Below are 26,407 nucleotides of genomic sequence, written 5' to 3'. Positions count from 1 at the left end.
GCACTTTACTGCTCCCTCCCCCCCCCCCCCTCCCCACTACCCTTCCTTTCCCTCCCCCTCCCCACTCCAGCCTCGTCCATACCCTCACCTGGTAAGATAAGATAAGATACTTTATTGTCACATAACATGTTTTTATACAATCATTCGATTGAGAACATTGGTGACTCGTCAGTCTTTAACGTAAGTTGTTACAGTATTTTATATGCTACAGGAAATACATTGCTTATTATAATAAAAATACAGCATTATATTTTAAATCTTTTCGCAACTCATCAAATCATTCCATAGCCTTCACACACCTATATGAAGTATGGATGTACTGAACGGGATACAAACTGCCATTCAAACTATAATTCTATATATAAACATGAAAATACAGTGAATGTGTATACTTTGTATCTATATGGCTTCAAAAGTATACCATTTGTAACTTGCATCTGTAACTTGTATCCTGAGAGTGAATTTAGTAGCTTGACATTGTCCCATTTAAGCCAGTGTTCATTCCAACATATGACTTTTACAGAGTTAATTTGCCCTAAGAGTATTTCTAAGTCATATAGTTTGTTCATCATTTCTCCTGACACACCACCTATGTTTAGTGCATTATGAAGTTATTTTTACTGACTAAAGAATTTACAGTATCTATTAAACTGTCGGCAAAGTTTACACCGATGTGAGTTTTTACTGCAAATTTACGGTCCTTCACTTTGTTAGTTCTTTCGTATCTAATTCCATAGGAATTGGTCTGCCATATTAGTTTCCCTGTAAAGGAGCTTCCATTGCAATAACAGGTCTGTTTTCGTTATTATGACATACCAGTTCAAGTACATCGTTAATGTTCGCAGCTAATCTTTCTCTACCATGTTTGTTGTGATGCATTCTATGGCATGTAAAACAGTTTCTTTCGTAAGTATCAATATCTATCAGCTTTACATTTACAAATTTGGCACAAAAACTTTTAAACTTATAATTCATTCGTTGAATTTCTTTGTTAACACACAACCAGTCCGGAAGATAATACCTTTGTGGGAGTGTTGTTACAATTACATTTGTAAAATGCAAGAACCACAGCACTGTGATCAGCTTCTTAACAAAGGCCATGGCTTCATTTCTGCAAACATTGTTTGCACCTCCTATTATCACCACATTGGCTTTTTTTGTGAGTTTTGAACAATCTTCGTTAACACTTTTAACCACATTGTCAAAACTGGCACCAGGCTTTATAATCCCTGAGGTTTGAACATCATTATTTACACTGTTTGTCAAGAGTTCCCGAATGTTGCAGCTGTGACTGTCGCCGAATATTTTCACCGTCTTCTTCTGTTGTATCTTCTTCGTAGAATCTTTTTTACATGACACTGAGAAGACTTCTTTTGATGTTTCTTTGTGTCCATAATCTTCCTTCGACGAGAAGTCGTCTTCTCTTACTGAGAAGGAGTCTGGTTTGTTTACACTTGGTTCCTTGTACTGAAGATGTACCTTTGTACCACATGTACACTTATTCTTCAGAGTAGAGTATATGTTGTTTAGAGTAAGTAAATCACTTTGAAGTGCTCTGATTTTTTTGTCTTTTTCCATGATTATGTTTCTAAATTTGTTTTCCACAGCATCACTAACACACGTAGAACAAGTCCATATGTAGTCTTCGTTTACAAATTTTATGCTTAATTTAGCGCACTTCTCGTGGAACCAGCAGTGACAGCCTTTACACCGAATACCTTTAATCACTTTTTTGTCGCACATCTTACAATTGTTAACACTTTTATAGTCACATTTATCAGAGCCGTCCTCATTTACTGTTTTACCGTGCGGCGCCATCATTTTGGTTGCCTCCCGCATCATGCGCTGCTGCTCATAGTCTGGCTTCAGCTGCCAGAGGCTGTGGTCATGCATGTGAGAGTTGCATTTGTGTGTGTGTGTGTGTGTGTGTGTGTGTGTGTGTATTTTTGACAAAGGCCTTGTTGGCCGAAAGCTCATTTTGGTGACAGGCTTTTTGTTGTGCCTATCTGTGAGTCAGCGCCTCTGCTATATAATTATTAGCAACTATCACTTTCATAATATTGTTATGTTCCCTCCTGGATTTTCCATTGTTTGATTTTTCTTGTAGTTTCTGTATTTAAGCTATTAGATACTGTATTGTTTTTAATTGGCACACTATTTAGACTTCTTTTCAACAATTACTATTAAAAACAGTCTTGATCACGATTTATTTAGCAAGGTGACCGGTTTCGACCACTACTGTGGTCATCTTCAGACCATTGAGTAGGAACCCCTTTCTGTTGTGATTCTCCAACAGAAAGGGGTTCCTACTCAATGGTCTGAAGATGACCACAGTAGTGGTCAAAACCAGTCACCTTGTTAAATAAATCGTGATCAAGACTGTTTTTAATAGTAATTATTTACAAGACATTGATCACTGCTGTTCCCGTAATGCATTCAAAAGTAAGACTTCTTTTCATTAATCTATTACATTCTTATTTTATTTCAAATAAGTATGTGTGCATATATCTATACATGAGATTGTACATAGTTTCCAACACTTTCTTACATTGTTACCTGAGCAGTTGGCTGTCAGGTTATGTCTACTACACTATCTCTAGAGTCAAATCTCAGTACAAGCACTTGTCAATTTGTGTTGAACATCTCTGGTCCAATCTATCCTCTGTCTCAGCTGTCAGGTAAGTCCATTCCATTTTATAACTAATTTGGAGGAAACTTCCATATCAGTACTGTCACTCACTGTGAAACTTCACACTTTTGTATTGACTGTACTTACACTCGTTCTCTGTCAAATCTCTCTGTGTCAAATCTCTATACCATTATAGATGTGGATGTCCTCCTTTTCTGCTCCATACGCAAAAAATATGGTACAGGTCTTTCCCCCAATGAATTCATCTGACCAAGGCATAGATTATCCCTTCCATGGGTTTTCCTATCTTAACATCTCTTTTACTTTTGTAAATTGGTACAGGTAATTCCTCCCATGGATTCACTGACCAAGTTGCAGGCAGTTCCTCATATGAATCCCCCCATCCATTCCTTCTCCTATACCTGGTTTGTGATTTTGGGTACACCCCATCTTAACTTAGTCAATAAACACAGCTACTAGCACTTTTCTACAATCTTTATTCGCTTTAAATGTGTAGTTTCTCTATAAACATTTTATGCTGAGTTTACCTGATTACTCTCTACCTCTGCATTTTAACTACGCTCTTTTAACTCGATTTTTGGCTTGTTACTGTTGTTTGTAATGCGTATAACACCACCACATATATATAGTTTTCATCCCTATGTGTTCTGCTTATTGATACATAATTTCTTATCTTTCACTGTCTTACATCTGCTAGATTTAGACAACACTTCACTATTTGGATGTATTGAAAGTAGTTCTTGAACATAGGTTTACGTTCTAACTCCTGTCCTGCATAACATACTTCTTATTGAAGATATTTTAGTACACCACCTCGTTAGCTTATTGACTCCTTAGCACAGTATCTCTTGTTTTGTTATGCATTGTAGCAAGCTATCAATTATCCTTGCCTTTTACATCCTCCATGGACACTCTTTCCCTACAACATGTGGGGTGACTAAATATGTGTCATCTAATTGACAGTCCATAAAATTCTGTCAGTCTCTTGTCATCGTCTCACAATTCTACTGTTGTAAGTTCAGTTACATGCTCTGAAAAGAGAAGGGATCCTGCAATAGAAATTTTTCATACGGATGGAAGGAGGATAGAGTGGTGCTCTTGAGGAATAAGTAAGAAAAGGAACCAGAGACAGGTATATTAGAATCGAAGAAGAAAGAAAGACAGTACCCCATATGTGGACTACCCTACCACCCCTCATCCTAAGGACCCTAACTGTTGTAGAAGCAGGGCCTACCCACCTTTTATACATCAAGCTGAGTCCCCTTTTGTTTTCTTACAGTTATTTTTAGGAAGAAGTGATAGTAGAAGGTATTACTGTATTAAAAGATAACAGAATAGTCAGTAAAGAAAGAAATTGTCTCTGGAAAAACTAAAAAGAAAAATACAGAAACCATTTAACTAAGACAGCTGGTGGTCATCAGTCCATTGAATTCACAAAGGGGTCTTGACTCTTTCAAGCATATCTGTTGTATAATCTTTTATTTTTTCCTGTGTCAGGGTCTACCAAGTATACTGCTTTTGGAAGTGGTATGTCTTACATTTTGAATGGTCCTCTGTAAAGAGGGAAAATTTTATTTGGCTTCTTCTTTAAGTTTGAGCTATGATGAAAATCACGCACTAATACCAGATCATCTATTTAAAAGCTACCTGTAATAGCTTTATCATTAAAAGTCTTGATTCTTTTCTGTGCCTGTGTATACAGATTCTCCTGTGCCCTCTCTTGCAATTTCTCAAAGTTGCTCTCTGACAATAACTGCCAAGCAAACATTTTCAACAAGTATTCTCCTATCAATGCTTTATTCGTAATCTCTACAGGAGCAAATTCCGTTGACATATGTGATAGTTCATTTAGGATTACATGGAATTCTGAAACTAGTTGTGCCCATGTAGTATTTTTTGTAGAATAGTAAGTTCTACAAAGCATCCTAATGCATTTTGTTGTTTTGCAACATCTTCCTTATAATGAGTGATAGTGTTAGTCAATTCTACTTTCACCTGTACTGTCACCATTCCTCCAAATTAGATAAAGCCTTGTGTGTTCTAATTATTTCCTCAAATTCTTTGCATTTTTCTAATGCTATAACATGTTCTTTTGTCTCTGAGACCCATCTAGTTCTTGAAACTGCTCCTTGACTTCCTCTTGAACTAAATCACACTGGTTATCTATTTCACCCTTCAACTCCTTAATTATCTTTGTTAAAGTGTTTTCTAAATTCATTAGCTTAGTTTCTGCTGTGTTAGTTAATTCTTCCTTAATAGACTTACATCCATAATTTGCTGCATCGAGGCTTGTAGTCAGTCAGGAGCCTCTGCAGCTGTGCTCTGTGTGCATATAATGCAAATACACCCATTTCTTTTGTTCACCTTGTGCTTACACTAACCTAATAACACCAAAACAATGTCACACAAATCTCCACAAAATGTTTTACTGATTTTAATTTTAAAAACTCACTCTTTCTGCCAAACTACTACTGCATCACGCATAGCAGATGCAACAGCATATACAATGCAATGCACTGCGATGTGTTGTGCCACCTGGGGCAGCTGATGTCTCGAAATAAGTGATTCGAAGACTGCAATACGGTGTACCACACACCTGTAGCGTTTCTCAGCTACTACTGTGTCACTCCCATTGTCATGATTGGAAATCTTGTTCTCTGAACCCTCTACAAAATCTTCATCTCCGAACTTGCTGAGAATCAGTTACATTGTAGTCATACATCCTCTTTGTCTGTTTGTTTCCTGTTGCTCTTGGCAACACCATAATCTATCCAGCTGTACCCTGTTATCCGTCCTCCTTCCCCTCAGATTGCTGCTTGCGTTTGACACAAAACAGTTGCACTGTGGTCAGTGTAGCCAGATATAGTGGTCATATGTGAGTGTAAGATGTGCTTTCTTCTGTGAAGATGTGTGTGTTTACCATTTTCTCTCTGAAGAAGGCTTTAGCCAAAAGCTCAATATGTACTAATCTTTTTCTTGTGCCTATCTGCAACTCAACATGTAATCTTCACAGTGAGAAGCATAATATTGTTGATATTCCAACCTGGACTTTCCAATGTGTAATAATCAAATATATTTTGGTGTTATTGGTTGCACAAATAATCCACCTAATTTGTTAGAGCCATGTAATCCTGCCATATTATTGTCTTTTCTGCACTGTACTTAACAATATATTATAGAACGATTATAGACTCTATTATAGTGTTCATGTTCGCTCTTTGACACATTTCATGACTTTGAATGCAGTGTGTGTGTGTGTGTGTGTGTGTGTGTGTGTGTGTGTGTGTGTGTGTACACACGCATGCACGCTTGTGAAAGAGGGGGAGAGGGGGGTGAGACATAGCGTCATTGATGGATGATGAGAAAATTGTTGTTGCGTGATTTTACTACATTTGAGTTCATAAACCCATACATAACAGGAAGATTGCTCACAATTAATATGAAACAATTATCTTTACAGCTATTGCATGGTGTGCTTCTGACTCAGACACAAATTACTGCTGGAGGGAAGGGTGTAGACACAGAGTCAGTCATTATTGAGCTTGCTGATGATATACTGAGTAAACTACCAGATGTCTTTAATGTCAGTCAGGTTGAAGAAATGTATCCTGTGCTTTACACAAACTCAATGAATACTGTTTTAAGACAGGTATGTCATTAACTTATTTATCATTTCTGCAATCATATTCTTGGTTAAGCATCATTAACAAAATATAAACCTTAAAAATTCAAAATATGAAATTTGTTATAAAATAAGAAGTTGTAGAACTGTCAACGATGATGAATTTCCTTTCCTCTCCTTTCCATCCCTGGAAAAAAAAAAGACTCCTAGTCCTACAAGATATGTGAATGAGCTTCTGACAAGTCTGGTAAGTAGAAGAACAGATTCTGTGACTCATGCCTGGTTATTTCACTTGGTAACAGCTGTGCCCATCAAAGACAAGACATTTGGAACATAGGAGGCAGATACTGGCAGAAGTAAAGCTGTGAGGGCACATGATGAGTCATACTTGCATATTTCAACCACTAAAAGTGTTCCTCGTGAAAGGCAAGCTTTGGGAATTGAGTTCCTGTTTGACATAAAGTTTCAATTTGCCAGTGAGTTCTCTTATTTTCTCTGTTGTCACTTCTATCTGTAGCTTGAGAATCATTCTTATAACACAAACAGGACTATCTCATTATGATTCAAATAAAATGGTTGGTATTATTTAACATAGTGTAAGAGCAGTAATAGATCAATTATAGAAACTCACGGAATCCCCATGGCAAATTTTTCCACACGGTTGATGTTGCATCCGTCCTTTCTGAAGCCAGTTCCTTTGTTGAAAGAAGCTGATTTGTTTATCCACTGTCGGCTCACTAAGCCTCTCACATTTTCACCAGAGCCTGGTTAACCACCACTTTTCTGAGTTCCTACACGGTCTGTAGGCCATCCCCGACTTTGCGGCATTGCCTGCCCCCCCAAGATTTGGACGAGGTGTTGGTCTTCTGAGACGGATGATGAAATAATGATTAAGGTGGTAGAAAAAACTGGAGAAGACAAGATAATAACAGTGGTGTTCGCAGATGACTCAATGATCGGGGGAAACAGGGAGGAGGAAACTCAAGAATAGCTGAATGCTTGGGAAGAAACTCTGAGACAGTATGGAGCAAAATGTAATGTAACCAAATGTAAGATCCTGGCTACCAGTAGAAAGAAAGATAGACCAACTACCAGAATAAGGATTGGAGTTGAACAGTTGGAGTACTTGGAAAGTGTGATTGAGGAAAATGAGAAAGATATCAGTGACTGTAGCAGACAAGCAGTGTTAGGAGCACGCTTTGGTACAAAGATGTCCACAACAAGACAGATAAGTAATACATAAATGTTACTACATCCCAATACTGACCTATACTTCAGAAACATGGGTAATGAAGAAAAAAGATGTGAGCAGAGTATAGGAATCCAAAATGAGGTTCCTCAGAAGTAGAATAGAATTGATGAGGAGAGACAGGATGAGGAACGAAAGGGTAAGGGAAATAGCATGAGAAGGAACTTCGCAGAGTAGTATGGTACGGGCACATAAAGAGAATGGAAAAGAAGAGCACTCCCAAGAAGATACATGAAATGGAGATGTGAAGGAAATGACCATGAGGAAGACTAAGGGATAGGTGGCTGAAAGGTGTGCAGAAGTATGTTGGAAAAAAAGTGAAGACTGGACCAGACTGAACCCAGGAAGGTAGGGGAAAACAGGGCCAGATGAAAACAATTATGTTCCAAACAGACCCAACCTGGGGCTGAAATCTGTTAAAGATGGTGATGATAATGAGTTGATGCGGCATCCTCCACTTAATTGCGTATATTGACTAATATAATTTTGTGCATATTGTTTCTTAAATGAGAACTAATCGAGGAACTTGGCTGATCCATATATGGTATTTAAAAAACATGAAACTTCTACAATAAATTTTTATTATAATTGAAACAATCAAATATCTTGGATAAGTCACAGAAGATCCCAACTCGTCATTTTATTTATATAAATGCACTATGATTTACTCATCTGAAAAGGAACTCTTCAGTATAATAGAGCTCAAAAGACTCCACTGGAAGTATTGTATGAAAAGAAAGACTTTAAATAGTTTCTGAGACAGTACTTTGAAAGACTTGTAACTGGAAAAAGACCAAGAGGAAGATTTTGCAACATCTGTGAAAACAGATTGTCAGTGACATTTGTAAGAGGCATACAAATATCAGTATTGTCTCATGCCTGGAACTGTATAGAGATAGAACAGCCTCTGAGAAATTTATGCACTTCTATACCATTCTGGAGCGAAGAACATATGATGCTAATAATGCCATCAGTGAATATGTACATAGTTATCTCAGGAGAACTGTCCTTTTCAAATATCCTTTACGAATCAAAACTAAGTATCTGGTGATACTATTGTTTTCTTAAAAAAATGGCAGATCATGTTAGCAGACACACTGGCATTTACTAAATCCCCTTTTTTGTAAAGAGGTCTAACAGTGGTACATTTTAATTATGTGCAAAATTACTATGAATTATCCATATGTGCCTATGAATGCTGCACATTAAGCAGCCACCAATAAATCCGCAATTCCTTAAAGAATCAAACACCCATTTATTAAACAGCTTCAAACATCTTTACACATGAATTGCCTTTGTAAGTGACAAAACGTAGCAAATGTTTGAAATTATTCTTAAAGTGTCTTGGAAGTCCCTAAGTGTTCTCATCCTGAAACACTGGATGTACATAAACAGGGTAATTTGCACTCCATTTTAACCAATAGTTTTTAACACATCTTGATGTTTATGATGTCATATCTCATAAAGTATGTGTTTCCCAATAACATAATGTTGCAGGAACGTTAACTGATGTATATAGATCTGTCTGCAAAGTGTGTTGTGAATAGAGTTATTAGTAAAGGAGCAATAAATGAAAATTTCATTCCTGATGCTGAAATCTGACTGCACGAACAGTGAATATGTAGTAAGCAGTAACATTTCTTCCTTTTAACATTTTGTGGGGGTGTCATCAAGAAAAAACTTTTGGGATGGTTCGAAATTGTGTCAAAGTTTGTTGGAAGTTTCTAAATACTCTCATTCTCAAATACTCTGTGTACTTGTGCACCTTCAGTTATGCTATCTCAAAACAAACACATGGTTTTTAAGTGTAATACTTGCTTGTTGTGTTAAACGTGTAACATAAAATTATACCTCTTGATGAATGGGTTACGAGAACATTTTAAAGTTTTAAATTTGGTAAATTATTACACAAAACAGTAAAAACTGGATTTTTTTGTCCTTGTCCTGAAAAAGGCATCAGGTTCGAGAATAGTAATATAGTACTATACAGTAATACAGGATTAGTAATACAGATAATTGTTACTGTCTTATTGAAAATATCATCAACCCCTTACAAACTTTTCCTTTTGCAAATCTTCATTTATGCTTGTGGGAATCATACTGATGTTCCAAAGAACTACTTCGATCTATCTAAATGTGGCATGAAATAGACGGATCAGAATGGTCCAGGACATATGCGACACACAGTTACTGAAAACGTATCACAAACAACATTTTTATGCAGTGAAAGAAGGGAAAATAATACTTTGGCGCACTGATACATAATTTAAAATCTATAAGTACTGATTCCATGATTAGAGTGGTTAAATCAAGTTTAATGCTAAGAAACACACAAATTATTAATAATAATCAGATCCAAATGTGTGAGATAACAGTGCCTTATGATATCTGGTAATAACAGATGATTAATGATCCCACTGTTGATGTAGCTAATTTCATCTTTAAATTTAGACAGTCTTTGACAGACCCCTCCTGTTTTGGTCACTCCAACTACTATACAAATATTCACAAGGAGTAGCACTGTTCACTGGATGGTATATATAAATCCATAACATTGACACTAGCAAGTTGAGTTTAGCGAGGGGTAAGCCTTAGTTTGGTTGGTACATGCATGTGGTGCCATTTCATCACTTTGCCAGTTGATAATAGAATTAGCATATGGTTAATATCATCCTAGCACTTAAATGGACTCCATTAATCAGATACTCCATGCATGTATATCATCTAGTTCCAAGTGAACATTAACTACTGTTTGCAATTACTCCATATCTTTTCTTTGTCTACCACCAGCTCTCCAAAGGCAATGCAGTGGACCACGGTACTGCTATGCATTTCAAAACCATCTTGCCCATTATGCTGCCTTCTTGCTTGAACCTAACGAAACACTCAGCAAACCATGGCGTTTCCTAATGAAGTTTAACTCACAGTCACTGTCAAAACACATGTAGACACATCCGTCGTGCACTTTTCTCAGTGTCTGAGAATATTGTTTCCTGCTGAATGGCTTTTCTAGAAAAACCAAGACTCAGCAAAGACGTTTGTGTGTGAGACATAACTATCTCTACGGCTACACATATTCTGCAGTGCTATGTCCACCAGCTGAAAATGTCATCTGCCAAGGTGCCTCTCCTTCTGCTACAGCAGATATGTTGCATGCCAAAAAAGAATTTGTGCATCACCACATTTTAACACATGAGGCAATGAAGGAAATGTTTTCAGTTAACACTTTCAGACCCTCTGGCTACTATTGTGTACATTAACTTTTACTGTGTCTTGGCTGCAACAGAAGCACTTTTTCCCAACAGATGTTCAACCTTTCCATCACACTCAAGTGCTACCAACTGTTGAGCATCACTATGAAAATATCAGCGAGTCAATGTAACAGTGTGCAGCAACTCATGATCACCAGAATACACAGATGTAGTTGGTTTGCTATATTCCACTGTATAATTGAATATTGGTATTGTTATTTTGCATGATAATTATTGAATGACCATATTACTATTTAAAACAATAGAGAGTATTTTGTAATTAGTTACTTCAATCCATAAAATGAAGCCAAGAGTGCAAAGTTTGTTTTGAAAATGAGTACATATTTTTGTATGTATCTTGTATCTAAAATCACTAAAAAATCACCCAAAACCATTACTACATAAATAAATATTTTCCTTCCTCCTGAAAAAATTCAGGTCTGAAAAGCATTAAAGTTTTTCTAAAATTTCTTCTCCTATGATGATTATTATGAAGAAATTAAAATTTCTTACATAGTAGGTCTATCATTTATAGTGCTCCTGCCCTCTGTATTGCTATAATATGTTATGGTTTTTTACCAATATTAATATTTTGTGCTTTTGTTGTTTAAGCTATCAATTTCGGGCAGCATCAGCCATGAAGGGAAGTAAGTTGTTGGTAGTACTGTAGTATTTATGTAGCCCTCAGCTTTTGAAGGCTTCCTTGCTAGCAGACACCAGACTGTTGGGTTCTTGTGTACCACAAAGAGTTTAGCAGTAAAGAGCCCTGCAGCTTGGCATTTGCTAGTGGTTGCACCATCATTCACCCATTTTCTGAAAGTGCTAGTAACTAGAGACATTTTTAAAAAAAAAATGATGACTGTGTACTCTTCATATTGCACAATCAGAAAATTTCCCAGAGTTGATTGCTATACTGTGAGTTACATAATATATTGATGCCATTTCTTTTTTTATCAGGAGGTGATTCGTTTTAACAGACTGCTGTCTGCTGTGAAAGACTCATTAGTAAGTGTGCAAAAGGCAGTGAAAGGACTGGTAGTTATGTCTTCAGAACTGGAAGAAGTGCACAACAGCCTGTTGGTTGGAAGAGTACCTGCTGTTTGGGCCAGTAAATCATATCCTTCATTGAAACCCCTTGCAAGCTACATTACTGACTTAATTCTGAGGTCAGTAATAACCAATTTATTTAGTAGAGTTAATTAGATCTGTCCCTTAGAGACAAGCTGTTTTAAGAAACTAAGATAATTTGTACATAAATTTCTAGACGAGACTCTCTGAGAATCCAAGAATTAAATTGATTATTTTTCTGATATGGTCATCTTCTTTTGGCCTTTGCCTGTGTAGCTTACCTGCAGCTCTCTGTAGTTTTTAATCACTTAACTGCTGTCTGCATTGGAAGTGTGTAGGGGCATAGTGGTGGTGACTGGCAGTAGAGTATCCCAGAGCAGCACCTATCTAAGGTCTAATATGATGGTAGAGAGTGCTTTGTGGTGCAAGTTGTATAGACCACATAAGCACTATAGGTTGAAGATCATTGTAGGTGTCAATATTTGTCTATGACCACATTGCTTTTAGTGCTGAGCCAGAAAAAGCTCTATTTGTTGATGGTGAATCTGTGGAAGTTGTGTATATGTGATAATTGTCTAGGCCCATTCATGCTGTTGGCCACAGCTGTGGGCCCAATGTTGGTGCTGGCAGAGTCTTGGTAAGAGGTCACATCCTGTCATGTGGCATGAGCTGAAGTAAGTGTAAAAGTGACTCGGATGTCTGACCGTGCAGTAGTTCTGCTGGGCTTTTCTCATTTATCGGTGTCATTCTGTAGGCATTGAAAAAGGTAGAGCATCTCCTGTGGATACAAGCTGGACAGCTACTTTCATTTTTTCTTTGAAAGTCCTCATCACCTGCTCAACTTTGTCCCTAGATTGAGGGTGATGTCAATAATGTAGCTCAGAGCATGGATGTTTTTATCTAGTTTGATGCTGAAGAAGTGACAGATGTGGAACATCATCAAACTGAGAAGTGGAGCAGCAAAATCAATCTGCACGTTCTCACACGCTCTTCTGGGGGTGGATCCAATGAAAGAACATGTGGGCAGGGAAGTGAATTGCTAAAGGGTGCACTCAGAGTACCCCCAGGCGAGGTGCTCGTACCCTCATCTATCTCCAGCTAACGAAAATGGAGGTGAGCTGGGCTGTTCATTTCAGAGGTACCCAAGTGTTCTGCATGTACAGTTGCCAAACCTTTCTCCACAATTTGTGTCAGATCACTGTTCAACAGAAATTAATAGTAAAACTCCAACTTGGATAAATAAACTTTTAGTCTTGTGTCCACCCACAATGGTAGTTAATTTTTGTCAGTTTGAAAACTTCATGGATGTGCCACCCACTTGGAGTTCAACTGTGACTATGAAGCCTGTAATGGAGAATTTATTGAGATCGTAACTGTGGTAAGAGGGTTGGAACCTGGCAACTATTTATTTACAGCTCGTACAAAATAGATACTTTTTTCAAAGTTTTACTGACCTTCAAAGTAGTTGCCAGCGATATGGAAGTCGTAGGATACTCTTAGCAGTGCCAGTTATGTTGACGTTCGAGCGGTGTGGACTGTTGCCCGACAAATTTGTAGCAGTTCTGAAGCGAATGCCGTGAAGTGTTTCCTTCAGTTTAGAAATCGAGTTGAACTCATGAGGGCTTAAGACAGGGGAGTGCAGTAGGTGGTATAGCACTTAGCAGCTCCATCAGTCAAACAAATGAGTAACAGCTTGCACGGTACGTGCTCGAGCATTGTCCTGCTAAATGATGATCAGGTCCTGCAGAAAGTGTCATTACTTCTGCCTCTATGCTGTTCATTTTTGGAACACAACCATTTGGGATAAAATAGATGTAATAGGTTAGCTTCCCCATTACATCTTGCAATTCTGTTACATTATTTGGTGCAGGCAAATTGTGAATGGCCATGAAGGGTGTCTTTGGCAGGTAGATGCCATGTGCATTAATCATGTGAGCGAGATATATAATGTAAATAGTTAGAACAGGAAGGTTCTTGTGACATCTGTTGCTCAAGGTACCTTTGGAAAATAGCTAGGGCAGAAGTGCTACCGAATAGTAACTACAGAAACTGGAATAATCCCTTGTGTGTGTTGATCAGAAAAGTTTTCTTTGAGTCTTATCTAAAGGCAGTTGCAGGTAGGCCTCCTGGAGATCAAGTTTTGAGGAGTAATTACCCTGATCTAATTTGTCCATCAAATCCTTAGGGTGGTGCAATGGAAAAGAATCAGCAACAGGTTGTGTGTTGACAGTTGATTTAAGGTCTGTGCAGAGCCTCAACTTGCCTAGTGGTTTAATAAGGATCACCAGAGGTGACACCTATTGGTTGGCAGACACTGGTTTGATGACATCACTGTTCTGCAACTGTTACAACACTGTGAAAACCTGGTCCTGTAATGCATGAGAGACAGGATGAGCATGAAAAAACTTGGCCTGCACATTGTGTTTCAGTGTCACATGGGCCTTGAACCCTTGGGCTTTGCCTAAACTACAATGGAACGGAGAACTGTACTTCTCACTCAATGCATTAATATTGACCAGAAACCCAGGTAAATTAATTTTTAACACCTTCCCATGAATTGACAATCTGAGGAGGTCAAAACTATCCATGCCAAAAATATAGCAGACTCGTGACGTGAAATAACACTGTTTTAGTAGTACCAGAGGACATGGCTGGTAAACTACACTCTCAAAGAAATGGAGTAGGGTGTCAGTTGATGCTAACAATGAGTTAGATGATTGCAAAAGCTGTGGGCTACCTTACCATTCATACGTAGCATGGTTGAACACCATAACAGTAGCACCAGTCTGTACCTGGAAATTATCACACTTGTTGAAGACATGCAACTGAAAAAATAAGGTTCAAATGGCTCTGAGCACTATGGGACTTAACTGCTGAGGTCATCAGTTCCCTAGAACTTAGAACGACTTAAACCTAACTAACCTAAGGACATCAAACACACCCATGCCCGAGGCAGGATTCGAACGTGCAACCATAGCGGTCACGCAGATCCAGACTGTAGCGCCTAGAACCGCTCGGCCACTCCAGCCGGCCATGCAGCTGAACATACAACTTATTGGATTTCCAGTTGATAATTTCAGAGTGTGTATCCTGGCAGTCTGATGAAATAACAACAGGAGCAGCGGACAGTTGCACAGCAGGCACAACATACACCTCATTAGAATCACTGTCTGACATGGAATGTGATAGCTGTCTAATACCATTTATACTTAAACATAGTGATTGTATGCGACCTTATTTGCCACATGCTAATCACTCAGCTTGGTACTTTGGCCTATCAAGTGTTTGAAAGCTATGTGGAAAGTACTTACGTAACTGGGCAAACTGTGCCGTGGCCTGACGGTGTGACAGGTACACGTGTGACATAGATGTCAGGCGACATCTGACCTGAGTAATGGAGGGGGGGTTTGGCCCCTGAACTGTTTTACTCTTGGAAACAGGTGTTGCAAGTGCTTGGAAATCGTGCTCAGTTACATTGACAATGTCCTGTGACTCATTAATTGACAATACTGCCAGGGTTCCAATGCTTTGGTACGGCAGCACGAGTAAGGGAATCGGACACATTCCAAGTTATCACATCTCTCATCGTAGAGTCACTGTAATTTAACCCACACGAACATTACAAGTGACATTGTCTAGCAAGGCCATAAAGTTCTGTTACCTCATCTTCATAGGGCAGTCTTGGCTGCTGTTTTAACCTGAAAAAGTTATAATGACCAGACGCTGCATGCAGTTGTGATTTAAAATGATTTGATAATTATTCAGCTAACTTGTCGTACGTGACCTCATGGGGTTGGTGATCTGGAAACTGTTTTACTCTCCATTTCTCCTACTTTCTTACATTGTCTAGTTGTTTGTTGTGTACCGTAACGTGCTTTGTTTTTCTTTTTTTCATTCCATTTCTATCGCAATTGTATTTTCCTTGCTTGTTCTATTTCCCTCTGCCATCTTTCTTTCCAGTCTTCTGTAAATCGACAACAGCACAGAGTTTCTTGCAATCATAACTGTTTTCTCTGATTTCTGATTGTATTTCAGTCTTCATTTCTCATCTCGCACTCTCTAGTTCAGGCCATTCCAGCACAGCCCCACAGGGGAAGAGAACACTCTCACTTACCCCTCAGTGTACCCACGGATTAGCACAGATAGTGCTGCACACAATCCATGTATGCACGAGTTGCTCAGCCACACTTAGTAGTGGGCCCTCAGCTGGTGGAATTCAGTTGTGCACACTTTGGCGTGGTTGTGATGTTGCCTGCATGTCACCTGTTTTCCACACCTGCCCGCCTTTATATGTTCCCACTCAGGTGCCCTGTCATAGATCATGTCTTTGAAGAATCAGAGCTGTCAGTTAGCCAGTCTGGAAAGAACACATGCAGCTCTGAAAGGAAATTGTTGTTGTTGTGGTCTTCAGTCCAGAGACTGGTTTGATACAGCTCTCCATGCTACTCTATCCTGTGCAAGCTTCTTCATCTCGCCGTACCCACTGCAACCTACATCCATCTGAATCTGCTTAGTGTATTCATCTCTTGGTCTCGCTCTATGATTTTTACCCTCCGTGCTGCCCTCCAATACTAAATTGGTGATCCCTTGATGCCTCAGAATATGTTCTACCAACCGATCCCTTCTTCTGGTCAAGTTGTGCCACACATTTCTCTTGTCCCCAGTTCTATTCAGTACCTCCTCATTAGTTATGTGATCTACCCATCTGCTTATTTAATTTGAAATCTAACCTGTGTCCCTCTATAATCTGTATTTTATGTTGGTATATCTCTCTCTTCACCAAAGTAGTTATTTATTTTTTTCTGAGTCACCTATATTGTATACTGGATTTTTTGGTGTCCCGCTACAGTATATAAAGATTGCTTCTTACTATGCTAAGTGTCTCAGTTAGTAAATTGCTAGTGTTAATGTATAATGTGCTACCTAAACAACTTTTTTTATCCATGCAGGTTGAAATTTTTCCAGCATTGGATTGACAATGGCCCTCCAGTTGTGTTTTGGCTCTCAGGATTATATTTTACTCAGTCATTCCTTACGGGAGTGCTCCAGAATTATGCCAGGAAACACAGAATACCAATTGATCATTTGGCTTTTGAATTTGAAATTACACCTTATGAAACCACAGCAGATAAGGAGCCAGATTTTGGTGTTTTTGTCAAGGTGAAAATACTTAATTTCATGGAATATGTACTCATAGAATTTCTGTTTCAATAGTTTTTCTTTAATTCAGAGCATGCAGTAATATTTTTCAGATAATGCAATTATTAAATCTAAATATAAACAGCATATGTAGTTTACATCTACCATTTTGTTTGCCATGGTATAGAACATGTTTTATAAATTAGTAAAATAGGCTGCCACATAAATTATTTGTAGCCTCTGAGTTTGAATTTCTATTAATGTGTGATAATTGTAGGTCCAAACGAATACTTATGAGGATTGGATTTAATAGTATACAGAAAATGATTAACACTGTGAGTGTGAGATGTCATTATGTTTGATCTTGTGCCTGTTGCATCAATTATACTGTTGCAGAGGTTGCAGATGTGGTTTTTATTAAGCTATCTTTCTTATGTTTCATTGTTCTTTATTTCCTATATTATTCCTTTCATTATTTGTTTCATATCTGTCAGGGCAAACTATAAATTTTCCTCTGCCTCTTGAATTCTGACTCGCAGAAATTGTGCAGATAAAATGAAACCGATATCCAATCAGATAAATACACACTAACAAACATTCTTCCAAAATTGTACCTGTAATTGAATGGGAAGAAACCTTAACATAAGTTACAGTAAAACATACCCCTTTCCACTTGATTTATAGTGATTCAAACAGCACAGATGTAGAATGAGATATAAAAGAGATTTTTTCTACTGAATATTCGTTTTTCTATGTTAAAATAGAGCTAAATATGCAGAATGTAATTGAGTAAATTATCAGTTTTGAAAAAAATCATCAGAAGATGAGAAACCAGGACATCCATACGGTAAGAAACATCTTCACATTGCGACCTTCAAAAACACAAAAATGTATCATATTTCAACAAAGAAAGGTGATTTAGAAAAACGGAAATCTTGGGAAATAGTTACACAGAATTTGTATAGATGGATAACTGAATGGAAGTTTAGTGATGTATAATTTTGTAGATGAGCTCACTTTGGACAGAAGATATCAGACTCTACGCCAATTGAAACAGAGTGAATGAAATTAATAAACTGGAATAAAAATAAAAACACAAGAACAAAATTTCCACATAATTAAAAGTGCAGAATGAGAAGAAAATTATTGCAAGAAAGAAAACATTTCAAAAAATATGCAAATAAAATCAGGAATAAATCAAAATAATATAATTAAAGGTGAACTTTGGTAGAAATTATGACCTGTAACAAGCAGCAATAACAAAGGGATTAAGGAATTTAAATCTTTGTGATTTTTTTTGTCAAAGAGAAAAAGATGAACAAAAGGAATTCTACATCCCACGGAGAAGAGAACCATTTAAAAGTTTTCAGGAGGAAACACAACATTAAAAAGAAAAAAAACAACAAAACTGAGATGTTTTGAAACATGCACTGTCTAAATCAAATACTGCTCAATTTTTTATAAAATGTTATTCAAGTGACACTTCCCTTGTTAAAAAATAGTCATAATGCTGTCATTTTCTTAATCAGGACATGAAGCTACACATATAAAGTAAAATAACGTAGTTACTTATTATATATTAAATGGTCATTTATTCATCAACACACACATTCCCACCTGATGACACTATTTTTAAAATTTCCGTTTTCAACAAAATTTACATCATCACATAATATTCTTTTATTTGGGACACTGTTCAATTCTACAGTGTTATCTACTTGTGCCTTATGTGAAATTTCTGCTGATTAATTCTGTAATGTTTGTTCCATGCAGCAGAAGGATGAGGATAGTGTTTGTGTAGAGGTAAGGCCAATATTAAATTTTATTCATTGTGTTGTGATTGAATATAAAGAGATTCTTTTCCTTTTTCCCCGGAAATGTGCTATTGTGACAATACTTGGATGGTATATTTATGGATGGCATCTTTCTGGTATGGAATGATAATGAAAAATAATTCCTTAGATTATTTTTCCACTACACATTTCCACACCAGCAACTTTTACCTTCCATTGCACTCCTAAATCTGTGGTATATCTTTGTAAAACTGTGTGATATTCCCATACTATTATTCCTACCAAAATATTTCTACCTGAACAACTGTACTTACAGAAAAACTGGTCAGCTAATGCATGTTGCTGCCGCTGCTCCTTCTATAGAAATGAGCATTAATAATCAAGATCACTAATTACATAAGAACTGTCTGTCTCGGGGAGGCACGTGGTACACTGTTGCTGAGCATACTCTGCAGCATAACATGATGTACCTGAGTGTTTCTACATGATCTGGGCCATTTGGAGCCTTCTGATGTACCTGAGTGTTGCTACATGATCTGGGCCATTTGGAGCCTTCCACCTAGTAACATACCCTCCTCCACCCACTACTACCCCAACCCTACACGCACACACCCATTCTGTTTTTCTTCCCTTTACATTCCTTTTCCTGGTTAACAGTAACAGTACATCTTGGGCAATTGCCCACGGGCAGGGGTGGGCAAATGGTTTGTGCACATTACATGACAAGGTGTGAATGTGGCAGAATAGGGCCATCTGACCGGTAGCCTATACAACACATGCTGAGGTACAGGCAAAGTGACAGCTGCTTGCAGCTGCCCTTCCCTTCTCCCCCCCCCCCCCCTCCCCCATCCCACACCCCGGGGTACCATTGAAATGGGCATGGCCTGCCTTTAACTCGTTTTACCCCTCACTCTGCCGTTTTGTGATCTTCTGAGCACCAAAAGTGGCTCTGTGGTTAACAATGTACTAATTTGACTTTCGTCTCTGTGTCATCTTAAGACTCCCAGCAGTCTCATACCATGCAGGTCACTCTTGGCCTGCATTGGGAGTGACCTGGCCACCTTTTTTCACCTTTCCTAATCTTTCCCTGTGGATGCAACTAACAGTTTTAAAAGCTAGCTTGTTCACGTACTCAGAGTTACACCTCTTGGGTGTATTGGCCATCCATTCTGTTTCCTTTTAATTTAATCACTAAATTGTCAACTCAGTATGTAATGATATAATACACATGAGTCCTAAACTGCATTTCATGTTTTAAATGAGTTATGACTGGAGATAAGTATACAGGGTTGAGAAAAATTGTGTCATGAAATTTTAACCCTGGGTAGCTGATGCCCATAGGAGCCAAAATTACTGATGTCGTGTAGGTTGACAATGCACGACTTTTAAACAACCAAAACTTGGCGCCAAGCACTCCAATTGGCCACAGGATTCAACATCTACATCTACACAGATTCTCTGCAAATCACATTAAAGTGTCTGGCAGAGGGTTCATTGAACCACCTTCACAATTCTCTATTATTCCAATCTCGTATAGCACACCGAAAGAACGAACACCCATATTTTTTTGTACGAGCTCTGATTTCCCTGATTTTATCATGGTGATCATTTCTCCACATGTAGGTTGGTATCAACAAAATATTTTCGCATTCAGAGGAGAAAGTTGGTGATTGGAATTTCGTGAGAAGATTCCGTCACAACAAAAAACGCCTCTCTCTCAATGAAGTCCAGCCCAAATCCTGAATCATTTCTGTGACACTCTCTCCCATATTTTGCAATAATACAAAATGTGCTGCCCTTCTTTGAAATTTTTCGATGTACTTCATCAGTATTATCTGGTAAGGATCCCACACCACACTGCGTTATTCTAAAAGAGGACAGACAAGCGCTTAGTGTAGGCAGACTCCTTAGTAGGTCTGTTACATTTTCTAAGTGTCCTGCCAATAAAACACAGTCTTTGGTTAACCTTCCCCACAACATATTCTATGTGTTCCTTCCAGTTTAAGTTGTTCGTAATTGTAATTCCTAGGTATTTAGTTGAATTTATGGCCTTTATATCTGACTGATTTATCATGTAACCGAAGTTTAACGGATTCCTTTTAGCACTCATGTTGATGACCTCACACTTTTCATTATTTAGGGTCAACTGCCACTTTTCGCACCATTCAGATATCTTTTCTATGTAGTATCACAGTTTGTTTTGATCTTCTGATGACTTTATTGGTCAATAAATGACAGCATCATCTGTAAACAACCTAAGACGGCTGCTCAGATTGTCTTCCAAATCGTTTATATAAATAAGGAACAGCAAAGGGCCTATAACGCTACCCTTGGGAGTGCCACAAATCACTTCTGTTTTAATCAATGACTTTCTGTCAATTACTACGAACTGTGACCTCTCTGACAGGAAGTCACCAATCCAGTCATATAACTGAGACGATATTCCATAAGAATGCAATTTCACTACAAGCCGCTTGTGTGATATAGTGTCGAAAGCCTACCGGTTCCAGAAATATGGAATCGATCTGAAATCCCTTGTCAATAGCACTCAACACTTCATGCAAATAAAGAGCTAGTTGTGTTTCAAAGGAACGATGTTTTCTAAACCTATTATGACTGTGTGTCAATAGACCATTTTCTTCAAGGTAATTCATAATGTTTTAACACAATATATGTTCCAGAATGCTGCTGCATATCGATGTTAATGATATGGGCCTGTAAATAAGTGGATTACTCCTACTGCCTTTCTTGAATATTGGTGTGACCTGTGCAACTTTCCAGTCTCAGGGTACAGATCTTTTGTCGAGCGAATGGTTGTATATGATTGTCAAGTATGGAGCTAATGCATCAGCATAATCTGAAAGGAACCTAATTGATATTCAGTTTGGACCAGAAGACTTGCTTTTTTAAGTGACTTAAGTTGCTTCACAACTCTGAGGATATTTACTTCTACGTTACTCATGTTGGCAGCTGTTCTTGATTCAGATTCTGGTATACTTTCTTTGTCTTCTTTTGTGAAGGCATTTTGGAAGGCTGTGTTTAGTAAATCTGCTTTGGCAGCACTGTCTTCGATAGTATCTCCATTGCTATTGCACAGAGGAGGCATTGATTGTTTCTTGCCGCTACATGCTTCACATACGATCAGAATCTCTTTGGATTTTGTGCGAGGTTTCAGGACAAAGTTTTGTTGTGGAAACTGTTATAGGCATCTTGCATTGAAGTCCGCAGTAAATTTCGAGGTTCTATAAAAGATTGCCTATCTTGGGGATTTTGCGATTGTTTAAATTTGGCATGTTTGTTTCGTTCTTTCTGCAACAGTGTTCTGACCTGTTTTGTGTACCTCATCAGCTCTGTCGTTTGTTAATTTATTTGGTATAAATCTCTCAATTTCTGCCGATACTATTTTTCTGAATTCTAGCCACATCTGGTCTACACTTATATAATTAATTTGGAATGTGTGGAGATTGCCTCTCAGGAAGGTGTCAAGTGAATTTTTATCTGATTTTTTGAATAGGTATATTTTTCATTTCTTTTTGGAGGATTTGGGGGTTACAATATTCAGTCTCACTACGACAGCCCAGTTTTCACTATTCCCTGTATCTGTTTTGATGCTTGCTATTAACTCAGGATTATTTGTTGCTAAGAGGTCAAGTATGATTTCGCAACCGTTTACTATACGCGTGGGCTCAGGAACTAACTGCTCAAAATAATTTTCAGAGAATGCGTTTAGCACAATTTCGGATGATATTTTATGCGTACCTCCAGAATTAAACATGTATTTTCACCAACATATTGAGGGTAAATTAAAGTCATTACCAACTATTATCGTATGAGTTGGGTACGTGTTTGAAATCAGACTCAAGTTTCCTTTGAACCTTTCAACAACTGTATAATCTGAATTGGGAAGGTGGTAAAAGGATCCAATTACTATTTTATTCTGGTTGCCAACAATGACCTCTGCCCATACACAGGAACTATCTATTTCAATCTCACGACATGATAAACTACTTCAAACAACAACAAACATGCCACTGCCAACTGTGTTTAGCCTATCTGTTTGGAACACCGTTAGGTTCTTTGCAAAAATTTCATCTGAGCTTATCTCCGGCTTTAGCCAGCTTTCAGTGCCTATAACGATTTGAGCATCAGTGCTTTCTACTAGCGCTTGGAGCTCTGATACTTTCCCAACACAGCTACGACAGTTTACAACTGTCATACTGATGGATCCAGTATCTACATTCCTCCTGTGTTCAGCCTGCACCATTTGTGACTGAAGCCCTTCTTGTATTTTCCCGAGATCCTCTGACCTAAAAAGCCGCCCAGTCCATGCCACACAGACCCTGCTACCCATCTAGCTGCCTCCTGCATATAGTGGACACCTGATCTATTCAGCAGAACCCAAAACCCAACCACCCTTTGGCGCAAGTCAAGGAATCTGCAGCCTACACTGTTGCAGAACCGTCTGAGCCTCTGATTCAGACCCTCCACTTGGTTCTGTATCAGATGTCCGCAATCAGTCCTGTCAACTGTGCTTCAAATGGTCAGCTCTGCTGTCATCTTGCAAGCAAGACTGGCAGCCTTTACCATGTCTGTTAGCCACTCGAAACCTGAGAGAATCTCTTCTGATCCAAAGTGGTACACATCATTGGTACCAACGTGAGCAACCACCTGCAGTTGACTGCACCCTGTGCTCTACATGGCATCCACAAGGACATGTTCCACATCTGAAATGACTCCACCTTGTATGCACACAGAGTGCACATTGGTTTTTTTCCCTTCTCGGCGGCCATGTCCCTAAGGGCCCCCATAATGTGCCTAATGTTGGAGCTCCCAACTACCAATAATCCCACTGTATGTGGTTGCCCAGGTCTTGCAGGCTGAGTGGTCTCCTGTGAAATAGGACAGGTGACAGCATCTGGCTCAGCAACAGTGTCAGCCACAGACAGCACCTGGAACCTGTTTCTCAAACAAACCATGGAGGCCTTACGTGCAGCCACCTGGGAAGTCTTTTGCCACCTGCTACGCCCTGGGATGACCTCCCACTCAACCACAGTTGAGGGATCAACCTCAGTGCGAGCAGTAACTGGGCTGTCTACCAGTGAGGACCAATGTGAGGACTTTGCCATGCTGAATGTCCATTTCTATCCCCACAGCCAGCCCACAACAATGGTGCCCATCCACTGCAGTCTCACGCTGTGTAAATGAAACCATCACAACCTAAAGCTGAGAGCAAAGTGTCACCAACTCAGATCATATCCACACACAAGAGTTGCAGCCCCTGTCCATGCTAAAGACTGTGGAAAACTAAACTATGCAGATAATTGGACTATCAGCACTTACTGCACAATTCTACTGTAGACCCTGACGAAAATGCAGGAACTGTGTCTAATAAATTAGATTAACACACAGAGATTCAAAAACCTAACTACCGAAGCACTCAGGTGAAACTAAATAATTCGCCACTGATTAGGAACTTGGAATATGTCACAAAATCAATTTACTTTCCAATGCAAACAAAAATGCGAGAACTGTGGCTATTAGATGTTAAATAAACATGCAGAAACACAAGAAATTAAACTATTAAAGCACACAGATGATAGTATAAAATTCGCTCCTATTTAGGAACTCGTAAAAGTCAGAAAATCGGTTACTTCGCTGTTGCTGCTTGTGTTGCGAACGGCTACTGCTGCCCTGTTGCCAGATGCTCTGGACAACACATGACCATGAATGCTTTGCATGTCACTTTGGGGCAGTGGCGGGGCGAGGGACGTTTGCATGTGTGAACCAACAACAATAGCACTGCCAGTCAACCAACGAATGGCAACAGGGCAACCCCACAGCCAATTGGAGCACATGGTGCCAAGGTTCTGTAGTTTAAAAATGGTGTGTTGTCGATCTATACAATTTTAGTAATTTTGGTTCCTACTGGCGTCAGCTATCTAGGGTTAAAATTTCGTTACACAATTTTTCTCCACCCTGAATATACTTTGTATGTCCAAAGCATACAAATAAAATGAATTGAGTTATGATGTACCTATTTTAAATATTATAGTAACAAACAACAAAGAACTAGATCACAAGGATTCTGTACAAGTCTGTTTATCTCTGCATATCAGCTACAAACTATATCCATTAGAACCTTGAACAGTTTGTATGTCGGTCTCCCTCTACAATTTTTAATTTTTACCCCCTTTCCCTTCCTCCCCTTCCCAACACACACACGCACACACACACACACACACACACACACACACACACACACACACACACACACACCTCTTTTACCCACCAAACTGACAGTTTCTTGATCCCTGACAACGTATCCTATTGACTAATCCATTCTTTTAGTTACGCCATGAACTTCTTCTTTCCCCAGTTTCCTTCTGAATCTTGACATCAGTTGACTGACCTGCTCAGCTAATCTTCAGCATTCTCCTGTAGCACCATTACTATCTGCTCAGGTGTGACAATGCCACTAAAAATGCTGTCGGCACAAGATGTTGCATGGGCAGATGGTGACTCGACAACAAGCAGGGAAGAGAACCACACAAGAGGAAATGAAAACTCACCTCATGAGTCAATCTACAGGGAAGCAGAAAATCCGAAACCATATAGAGTCACGTGCAAGGATAAACACAACACACAGCCGATGCAGGTGGCATATGACCGAGCACACCTCAACGGCATAACACACGAGGTGTAAGGCGATTTCCACTGTGGTCAAATGCAGCACTAGAACTGTCCCACTTGGCTTACGGTTGGCCTCAAGTAAAGATTTCCTTCAGTGGGTCGTCCCATAGAACACGACCTGCACGCATTCCCTGTGGTGATTGTCCACACTATTCTGCTGTGCTTTCCACAACAGCACATCTGCCTCCTTCACAGTGTTCAGTGATTGGGATACTAAATCTGTTCCCCTGGAAACTCCAGGTAGAGTAAAAAATGGCCAAAGTCAGGCCACGCCCTGAGGCATAGAACCAGAGTGAGCACTAGAGACCTGGACCCCTGACCGACAACTGACTGAAGGATGTGACACGGTGCTGGCATCTCTGCTGGAGCAGCAGAAGGCTGTGGAGGATGTGGCAGCAGTCAGTCCACTGGTGGCAGCAGAGATGAGACCACTTCCGACGGTGCGTGGGAAAGGAGGTGGAGGACGAAAGGGGTTCAAAATTCGTGGGCTCAACATCAGTGGGTGCAGGAGTGAGCCTCACCAGAGGGAGGACAGCGAAGGTGAGGAAAGAGGCAGCAACAGGGAGCTCATTGTTGCTAGGGGGAACCCATCCCTGGAGCAGTGTCACAACCAAATGTGCCGCCTGGTGGACTGGGAGACCACAGCAGAGATGGTGTGAAAGGGCACTGGCACAACTGATTGCATGGCGTCTTAAGAGAAACTTGTGCCTCCATTTTTTTCTGTCGGGCCTGAGAGATTCTCATCCAGCTGTTTGTATAACCACAGTAAATAGTCCAGATCTTGAAAAGGTACTGACCGAGACACAAAATGCACTTTCTCAACTATCTGAAAGCCAAAAACAGAGAAGGTGTCTTAACCCAAAAATATTATGTGCCAGTGTGGAATTGACCACTATCAATGTAAACTGCTGTTCCAGATTCTTATAATGGGCAGTGATGGAGAAC

General features: G+C 39.1%; 1 protein-coding gene across 1 annotated transcript in view; it reads left to right on the top strand.

Annotated features, from left to right (window-relative positions):
• The window catches only part of LOC124594696 (dynein axonemal heavy chain 3), a 1,186,267-nt gene that overhangs the window by 1,111,601 nt on the left and 48,259 nt on the right, over window positions 1-26,407 (top strand). Inside the window, exons 62-64 of the mRNA XM_047133063.1 lie at window positions 6,111-6,299; window positions 11,730-11,938; window positions 16,790-17,000. Of these exons, the coding sequence (XP_046989019.1) occupies window positions 6,111-6,299; window positions 11,730-11,938; window positions 16,790-17,000 (609 nt within the window). The remainder of the gene's footprint in view (window positions 1-6,110; window positions 6,300-11,729; window positions 11,939-16,789; window positions 17,001-26,407) is intronic.

The sequence above is a fragment of the Schistocerca americana genome, chromosome 2 (assembly GCF_021461395.2).
Source record: "Schistocerca americana isolate TAMUIC-IGC-003095 chromosome 2, iqSchAmer2.1, whole genome shotgun sequence".
Classification (NCBI taxonomy): domain Eukaryota; kingdom Metazoa; phylum Arthropoda; class Insecta; order Orthoptera; family Acrididae; genus Schistocerca; species Schistocerca americana.
Note: the sequence above shows the minus strand (reverse complement) of the source record. Positions and strands in the feature narration are given on the sequence as shown.